The sequence below is a fragment of the Gobio gobio genome (assembly GCF_949357685.1).
Source record: "Gobio gobio genome assembly, chromosome: 3".
NCBI classification, from domain to species: domain Eukaryota; kingdom Metazoa; phylum Chordata; class Actinopteri; order Cypriniformes; family Gobionidae; genus Gobio; species Gobio gobio.
The window spans coordinates 12,855,210-12,865,226 of NC_137099.1; the positions used below are offsets into that span (position 1 = coordinate 12,855,210).

The following is a 10,017-nucleotide window of genomic DNA, read 5'->3' on the forward strand; positions in this document are numbered from 1 at the left end:
AGAGGCGTCTTCATGCCTAGGTGCTTGATTTTATACACCTGTGGCCATGGAAGTGATTGGAACACCTGAATTCAGTGATTAGGAGGGGTGTCCCAATACTTTTGGCAATATAGTGTAAGTGTCAAAGTGTAAGAAAATAAATATAAAACGATATAATTGATCAAAATCATAGCGTTTTGCTTTTACATGTAACAAAAATAATATTTATAGTATTTAAAAAAAAAAAAAAATGTGTGGATCCTCCCTGTTACAATTGTTTTTAAAAATGTGTAAGATATGCTTCTTTTTTTTGCACATGCATAGAAATTCTGACGTCAGGCGATACTGTCATCTCATTGGTCTAAATGTACGTCAATCAGCGGGATAGTGACGTAAGATGTGTTTGTTATAGGCAAGAGGGCAAGTGCGTAACTACTGGACAAAAGTACTAAATTCGATACTATACGCTAATGGCACTGACTTGATATTATCTTAGAGGTAAGTTAGCGTTTTAACTCGTGTTTGTAAATTGTTGGCTGCTTGATATATTCCCGGGCTTGTTAGTTTTCTGCATTCGACAGAGCTGAAGTTAGCAAACGCTAACAGAGCGAAACACTGCTGTTTCCAGTTTAATCTATAACGTACCCTTTGAGAACTACTGAAAATAAGTGTTCGGTTATTTGGTAGTTATATGTGATTTTAATATAATATTTACCGAGGAAAAACGTCATTGTTGTACGTGCTAAACTGCACGCCATATTTAAACCACTGATAGTGATAAACAGTTTTGCATACATCAATTGTCTTCTGAAAACACTATTAATATTATCTGTGTTTTAAGTTCCACCTGTTCGTGTCATTTGAATGTGTATTAACCCAGCTGGCCTTTTATCTAATAACCAGGAATGTTACTGTATCCATGTGAGCTGTTTAGCTGTTTCTTTGATCTGGCCAAGAACATACCCTTCAATTCAAGCATGTGAGTTTATAAAACCTTTTGCAATAATAATGATAACAAAATGGGCCTAAAATATGTCTAAGAGATACTGTATTCATCCAGTCCCAAGCCTTCAGACTACTGTAATCCGTAAATCAGTAAGTCAGGATCACAAAAATATCATATGAATAAGTGGAGAGTTACTAGGCCACATGGGTCTAAATTTAGAGCTGGTAAATCACCAGTCCATGAAGCTACCAAAGCTATTTCTGATCCACTGAGAGAGTGAGTGGCAGGTGAAGCTTCAGATGCCTGGCCTGTCACGTAGCACACATGAGCACCATTTGTCTTGTGAATAACCTTCATGAAAGAGTGCTGTGGTGGTACATTAAAGCCAGAATGAAATCAAAATTCACCCTTTCATCCGTGCATGTTTAATTTAAAAAAAAAATTTGGACCTCCTGTTTAATCAAAATGTCATAACTGATCCTTCCACTGAAAATCTCTCTGATGATGTATGCAGGAATTCTCCAATCGTTTCGTCCGGTTAAACTCCTGCAAGCTCGCATTCATCTGCCTTCACACATCTTAAAATAGTCGATTACACTCGGATGTATGTCACAATAGAGAAGAAAAGATCTATCGCTACTTCTGTTTAATTGTGACTTGAATAGTATCAAATGTCTAAAGCAATAACAATAGCACTTTAATATATACCGTGTTATATACTATTTATGGTACAAAATGCCACGTGGATTTTTACTACCACAAATATCATGATACATGTCCAAAAATAGATAACACATTCTTACTATTATGATTTACGCACTATAAGACGTTAAAAGCTATAAGACTTTGGACTTTGAGGAACCATGTGTGAAATCAAATGGTAATGTAATTCTTTGTTGACATTTTCAGACACTCTCACAGAGGAAGTGATGTATTATTCCGGAAAAAGGCGAGGAGAAGATGGAATTGCAGCTGTCATTGACTTCCTGTTGTCCAATGCCCGGCTGGTGCTGGGGGTGGGCGGCGCTGCGATGCTGGGAATTGCCACATTAGCAGTGAAACGGGTGATCATTATTATTATTTTCCCGTTTATTACACATTACAGCAGGGGTGTCCAATCCTGTTCCTGGAGATCTGCCTACCTGCAGAGTTCAGATCCAACCCTTATCCAGCACACATAATTGTCCGTAATTATCACATGCTCCTGAAGATATTAATTAGCTGCTTCAGTTGTGTTTGATCAGGATTGGAGCTGAAAGTAGATCTCCAGGAACAGGATTGGGCACTACCCCTGCACTACACAATTCTGATTGGTCAAAAATAATATTGTTTAATAGAGTGGATAAGTGCTTGTCCACTTTTTCAGTTATTTTGGTTTCTGAAGTATTTTTCCAATTTTCCTATTTTTCTCATAGAGATTAAAAAAAAGTATTTTAAAGAGTAATACGCCATGAACCAACCAACTACAAGGTGAATCACAACATTACAAACATTGATTTCAAGCAAAGAAGTATTTGAGAATCATACAAACAGATAAAGGTACAAAACTGTGTACGTAATTGCTTTAAAGAATTGCAGCTGCTTTGCACTAGCATTTTGAATGACAGAATTTAAAGGGTTGGTCCACCCAAAAATGAAAATTATCATTACTCACCCTCATGTCATTCCAAACCATAATGACTGACTTTCCTCTGTGGAACACAAAAGAAGATATTTTGAAGAATGCTGGTAACTAGTTTTGGTTCTCATTGTATGGAACAACATTCTTCAAAATATCTTTTGTGTTCCTCACAAGAAAGAAATGCACACAGGTTTGGGACGACGTGAGGGTTGGTAACTGATGACAGAATTTTCATTTTTGGCTGAACTATCCTTTTAAAGATGTTGATTTATGTATATTGAAACAATATATTTTAAGTTTATTGCAATGTGAAAAAGAAAGTACACCCGTTTGAATTCTATGGTTTTATGTATCTGGGGGCGTATTACAGTAACTTTAGAATTTAGAACTTTAGAAAACTCAAAAAATCCTAAAAGCTGTCTTAACTTTAGGACAACCCCACTGGTGTCCTATCTTTTCCAACGTTAAAAATCACAGTACAAAAGCCTTTTTCTTGAGAGCGTCACATTTATTAATTATAACCTGAAGAGCAGTGACGTTTGATGGTGGAGAGACTTTTGGAGGACCCAGAGGATTTGTTGTGATTTGATGATAAAATGCTTGTAAATAATTACAGACTCCCAGGACACATGATTTTGCAGTTAGTTGACGAATTGCGACCAACATTACAGAGGCCAACTAGCCGTCACGGAGCATTACCGGTCGTTCTTCACTGGCATGAAGTTGGTTTGACGCTGGACGTTCGATATTTGCAAATTTAAGTACCGTCTCTTAAGTTACATACGACATTGGTACCTACACATTTCTAACTTCAATAGCATTTGAACGGAATGTGTAAAAGGTTTGCATCATACCTGACACCTAGATGAACACTTTACAGTTGGTTTTGATACTGTAAGTAATTTCTTTCACATGCTATTGAAGTTAGAAATGTGTATACCAATGTCGTATGTAACTTTAGAGACGTCCCTAAATTTGCGCATATCGAACGTCTAATAACGTCAAACCAACTTTATGCCATTTCATTCTTCAAGTGACTAACGCCTTAAAAATATATTTTTTTTTTTTTTGCAAAAGGTGATTTATAAAACAGGCTTGAACTTTTCAACAGAGCTTAACAAAATGTCAATTTCTGCCGCACTGGAATTAAAAAATTCTCTGTTGCTGGCTAACCGCTCTATTTGATCAAATTAATAATAATATTAAAAGAAATATCTGATCATGTGGTCGTTATTTGCATCTCATATCATTAGTAAACTATTCTGTTCTGAAGACAAAGACTGACGCTTTTGTATTATATTCCAAAGAGCGGCCGTTATCAGCCCCACAGTGGAAAATGAAACCAGAACCGTACCAGCTGGCCTGGATCGGCATGGAATGGAACGGTTACGTAATGAGAACCGCTCGGCCTGACGGTGGAAAAGCGGCTAATGTGTTGCACTGGCCCGGTCAAAGTCCCACAAACCTCAATGAACTGAAGCAATGCTGTAAAGAAGAGCAGGCCAAAATTCCTCCAGAATGACGTGAGAGACTGATAAAGTCATACAGAAAACTGATGCAGGTTATTGCTGCTAAAAGTGGCTCTGCAAGCAACTGAATCATAGGCTGTACTTAGTTTGTCACACATGGCTTATCCATTTTGGCTTCATTTTTGTTAAATAATGACATTGTGTAATATGTCATGTGTTGTTGCTCATCTGAGGATGTATTTACTTCATTTTAAGACCTGCCAAGTACAGATGATTTTTATGTCCTGATACTTAAAACCATAGAATTCAAAAGGGTGTCCTTTCTTTTTCACATGACTAAAATAGCTGATTGCCTCACATTTGACTCTAAAATACTTTGGTATAATATATTACACACACACACACACACACACACACACACAGACACACACATTTAGTTTGAAGTATTTTAAGAGTGTAGGGAGATTGACTTGTTTGAAGGGAGTGAATGGGAGCTAATGTTATTTTGAAGCAATTTGCTTATTTTGATTCTCTGATCATGGGAAATGTAGTTTTTAACCAGGAATTCCACTCTTAAACATGATTATAAAAATACAAAAAAGGAAGCTGATGATATACCATTGATTTAAAAACCTTGTAGCTCACAGTAGGTCTGTCATTAAAGGGTTAGTTCACCCAAAAATGAAAATTGTCATCAATTCCTCACACTCATGTCGTTCCAAACCCGTAAGACCTTCGGTCATCTTCGGAATACAAATGAAGAGATTTTTTTTTTATGAAATCTGAGAGCTCTCTGACCCCTCCATAGACTGCAATTTAATTACCACTTTCAAGGCCCAGAAAGGAAGACATAAAGACAATAAGACATAGTTAAAATAGCCCATGGACTATTAGTCCAATAGTCAGCATTAATAGTCCGTATTACAGTGGTTCAACCTTATTTTTATGAAGTGACGAGAATACTTTTTGTGCGCAAAAAACAAACAAAAATAATGACTGGGTGAACTAACCCTCTAACGGTTTATACGTTTCCCAATGGAGGACAATTAATGGGATTTGTATTTCCGGAACCCAACGTTTACACTCTATTTGAGCTTATTTTGATTATTTAATTTTTATCTCTTATATCTTCTTATAATGTCATAGCTGATAGAACGTGCCGGCAGGCCTCCTGATGAGAAGCCTGACAAGAAGATGACGGACAGCTGGGAGGAGTTAAGCTTGGTTAGTGCCCCCCCCAAACTACTCCACAAGGGTATTGAAGGAGTGGTCTTGAAGCAGATTGCAGCCGCAACCAAGAAAGGTACGGACATGCATGCTTGGAGTCTAACAAATGAAGGTATTTCCCATTTGGCTAAAAGGCAACAACAAGAAAACAAAATGTAGCCTTTTTATTGTGCACAATTAATCAGTGCATGTTTGTCCAAACAGAACGTTTGTAATCTTCAGTGTTTTGATTTGCTCAACTTCTCAAACTACTGGTCAATGTCAAGTTGCTATATAATGCATAAAATAGAATGGAATATACTTTCTCATTGATTTCACTGATCATCTCGTTTCACTAAAAATACATCATGCTGTGGAAGTAAAATGGGTTTGTGGATGCGATTTTAATTGGAAAACCTTTTTTTTGTGTGTTTAGCAGAACTGTCTCAGCCCATCCCCCTACCCTCAGCTGAGCCCCAGCGGTGTGACGCTGACCCACCTCAACGGCGGAAACGTTTGGATCTGTGTGTGTTGACGTTTGCGGAGCGTCTGCAGCAGTACTACAGAACACGAGTGTGTCTGTCAGCTGAGGAGGTGTCTGTCGCACAGCAGCGAGCGTTAGATATAGCCACAGAAATCCAGGCCTTCCTGCACTCCAAACACCCAGACATGCCGCTGGGAGACATGATGCTGGCGGGGTCACTGCTCGACGACTTGCAAGTGGTTAAAGCCGACCATGCCTGCCTGATCGTGCCTCTACAGGTATCAAGATTCTATCTGGATGACTTGTGTAATTGCATGTGTACAAATTGTATCCTATAGTTGCTATTCTATATACTTTAACCCTCTCGAGTCGGCGGTCGCGCCAGCGCGATCGGCTCTTTTTTTTCTTATCAGTGCCAAAGAGACTCAAATAACTCTGTCGTTTTTTTTTATCATTGTTTCGTTTCAATCGTTTTTATCATGATGCGCGATCTGCAGCCTCTCTCTCAAAGACATTCATTCAGATAGTCTTCAGAAAATGACCTCTAGCTTAGTGAATACTTGTCTCACAAACATGAGACATATGTCTAAAGAAACGCTGAAATGACAGGTTTTAAACAATGTAAACCAAATCAAAAACAAATATGCTGTATTAATCTGGTTGAAAAGTGATAGATGTCAGTCTTTCGTGAGCCACTTCATTATCCGCTAATGCGACCACGCCCACGGAGCACGCGCTCTTTCAGATTAAAATAATGACGATCCAGAGTCGACGCTCATACAAACACATCAAGTGAAGCGCTGTAATGTTACTTGAGCTACAATGTTTTGAGACGCGTTGAGCTATAATTCTCCTCATGAAAAGCTGTTCATTTCTTAAAGCAACGGATTCAGGGCTGATTGTAAGGTAGGCTTTGCTCTGTTAAGTTTATTCTGTTAGCATCTGTGAATATTAAACGCACAAAGACCGTTTAAATATGAATCCTGCTGCATGTCATACACGCAAGACTGTTTAGACAAGATTTATTTGGCTTGTTTTGGACAGATTATAACGTGTTTATTGTAAAAGAGCCTAGTGTCACATCAATAAAGCTTTTATTCGCAAATGTCTGCTCAGATGCTATAAATATAGTACCAGTCAAACATATTTTTCTTCATATTGATGTTTAAATATTATAGCCTAATGTTATTTTTTTAAATTTAATATCAAAGTTTGTTGAGTTTTGTTTTGTAGAAAGTGAATTGATTTAAAGTGAATTTCGTTTTGTATAAATTGTATCTTAATTTAAATTATTTATTAAATTTTTTAGCATGAGACTACTTTCAAAAACATAAAAAAATTAGAAAAAATGCTCTTAGTAATTTGTCTTGTTTATAGTCTAAATATGTAAACATTCTTAAATCAAGATACAATATATATAATGTCCTTTGTCCTGCTGCTCTCAGTCACATAGGTACCTGAAGCTCATTCATTATGCAGCTCATTATGCGGGATGTTATGTTCTTTTGTCCTCTCAGGTGATCTCCATCATTTATCATTAGATATCACACCTCCTCGCATACTGGCTTTGTGAAGAAAAACTGTCTTACAAATTTTAAATCAGTGTATTATTTATGTGAATGAGTAGGCTCAATGATTCTCACATCAATTTGAAGCAAAACTCTTGGCAACAACACCCATTATTCAAAAGTCTTGTGGACACATATCTATTGTGTGTTTTGAGGCCTTAAATAAAAAAAAATTTATGCATGAACATTTTTCTCTCAAAAATACAAGCATGTACATACATGTTGCTCACATATTATGGTAGCCCAGTTTGTGCTGAATACAGTGTAATTACACTTTTGCCATTAATGTGTTTATAAGCAACTGAAAAAAACACAAATGTCAGAGCATGTCAACTTCTAAAGGGCCCCAAAACAGCTCAAACTCCAAGGGGTTAAAGACCCATTAAGTTTCATGATATCCGGAGCCAGCCTGCAGTTTTGTTACATATACTGTATGTTTACTGTTCATTAATATATTTATTGTGTTTTTCTGTTTTTAACCTTTTAGCACCACCAGCTGTTCAAATGTTCACTTACATTATCATGCCAAGAAAATTACATTTTTTTTTTTGATTCCCTGGGTCAAGCAAAGTGCAGTGGATAATAGAATATAATTCTATTTATTATATTATATTAAATTATATTAATTAACAATGAATAAAAAAAATTCTGGCTCTTGACCCTAACCCTAACCCTAATCCTGTTCTGCCATTTTTATGTTTTTGGTGAAAAACTCCCTTTCTACAATATTTTTTAATTGCTGACCAAAATTGATTTAGATCATATTTAGACCAGCCTTCACAATTTTTTATTAAAATTCTTCTTTTGTTTCCCTGGGATTTCAGTGGATGTATTTTCTTTATTATTATTTTTTTAAACTAGGTCCTTCATATGCCCTTCCACCATTTTTAAATGACCAAAATTGGCTTCTTTTGATTTCCTGGGTCATGCACCGTTCAGAGGATGATATAATTTAGTTATTAATAAAAAGATATAGTCCCCTTTCCATCATTTTTAAATGAGCAGAGATTTTGGTGATTCTTTTGTCAATTGTTGACCAAAATTGATTTCAATCATATTCAAACTAACTTTCACAAATGTCACCATTTGGATCTTTGGACTTGGATTAAAGCTGTATTTAAATTTGTTCCAAATGTGTTTAATACAGTTGGAGTCCAGTCTGTGGACGCCTATTGCCGGAGAGGACACATTTTTGGGTCACCCTCAGTACTGCATGGTGCGGCGTGAAAACCTTGAGTACTTCCCAAGGGGGCGGAGCTACTGGGATCGACATTTACTGGGTGGATACTTGTCGTCACGGCTTGTTTCTGAGCAACTAGGCAAGGCTGTGATGGAATCAATGAACTGGCCATCGCTGACCGGAACCCTGGAGTGCGAGGTGCGACCGGTGCTTGGGTCTCCTGAGCTCAAACTGGAGATTCAAGGATTAACCCAAAGCAGTCATGACAGTGGGGAACGATTCTATATTACCGTGTTGCCAACAGTGCGCCTCAGCGAGATGATGCTTACAGCGCAACGAGAGATCACTGGGTCATTCGACTACGTCTGGTACCAGAGCCTATACACCAGTGAAGCAACTAGACTAGCAGCGCTTGATAAAGCGGACTCGGGGGTCAGAAGGAAGTGCCTGAAAACACTAAAGGCTGTGTGCCGCAACTGCCCTGCGCTACGCAAGCTCAACGGCAGCCATCTTTGCAATGCCGTTCTACACATGAGTGAAAAGGAAACCGATTGGTCGGAATCAGTGTTTGCTGATAGGTTCCTGCAGGCGATCACTGAGCTAATCGGATACCTGGAGACCGGAATCTTGCCTAGTTTCTTCAAACCTAATGTGAACCTGTTTCAGGGTTTTACTGAGGACGACATTGACGAGATGGGCTTTATGCTCTATTGTGCCGTAACTGAACCCGAGATACTACTGATTTGATTCACCCCTATACTTGTGCACAGAATATTTATCAAAACATCTATCTCTATGACAACTGGCAATCTTTAAACAAAGTATGTAATATTACATGTCTCTTCACAGCCCTCTTATGTGAATTTCTGCTTGCCTACTCCTTTAAAGGGGATTTTGAAGTGACATAGGCACCATTTAACTATGCAACATTATCCTAGTCAGACACTTTGCTTGGATGTAGATTTGAAAGTTTTTATTTAATAAAAGATCTGTACTCTGAGCTTCTGCTAGTCCATTAGACCATTTGTCTGTGACTTCAGATGTATTTTCATGATTATATGTTCTGCAATATAGCAGTAATCATAGACAGTGTGAAGCTATGTTGACTCTGAAGAAGCAAATACTCAATATTAAGACAAAAATATTTTTATATACATTTTTGACAGTAAGTCTTGCTTATGAAGTAGCAAACCTGCGCGTGTTTGAGTGGGGAAATGTGCATTGAGTGTTGTCTAAACCTTTATAAGGGTCGTTTTCCTACATGCTCACATTCTACCATTTTGTCAACAGCAACATAAATGACAGAAATACTTCAACTAAAAGGAAATGTGATGCAGGTTCCCTGTATACATCCTCTAATAACTTGCCAAACAAATTTGGTTAAAATAAATAGCAAAAACAATAAAATATTGGTAGGGCCAAATTTCACACTTTGGTGAAACATTGCTGATAAAGATACATGAAATCTTTTCTTCTTTACCACTGGGATGCATGTCTGAATAAAGAGATTGTTCACAATTTTCACATTAGTTTGTGGTGTTATTTCTGCTTTTCAAGTCCATTA

General features: G+C 37.4%; 1 protein-coding gene across 6 annotated transcripts; it reads left to right on the forward strand.

Moving 5' to 3' along the window:
• The first annotated feature begins 350 nt into the window (after positions 1–350).
• Positions 351–9,975, forward strand: mief2 (mitochondrial elongation factor 2). Of its 6 annotated transcripts, none has more exons than XM_079813407.1 (6): positions 355–477; positions 883–958; positions 1,835–1,989; positions 5,162–5,318; positions 5,658–5,983; positions 8,421–9,975. In XM_079813407.1, exons 3-6 carry the CDS (start codon positions 1,855–1,857, stop codon positions 9,198–9,200), a joined length of 1,398 nt encoding a protein of 465 aa, XP_079669533.1. In that variant the 5' UTR covers positions 355–477; positions 883–958; positions 1,835–1,854; the 3' UTR covers positions 9,201–9,975. The 6 variants fall into 6 exon arrangements, with proteins under 6 accessions (XP_079669532.1, XP_079669533.1, XP_079669536.1 ...); XM_079813410.1 differs by lacking the exon at positions 883–958 and adding an exon at positions 3,854–4,069 and having other exon boundaries at positions 358–477; XM_079813408.1 differs by having other exon boundaries at positions 366–477; positions 914–958.
• The last annotated feature ends 42 nt before the right edge of the window (positions 9,976–10,017 follow it).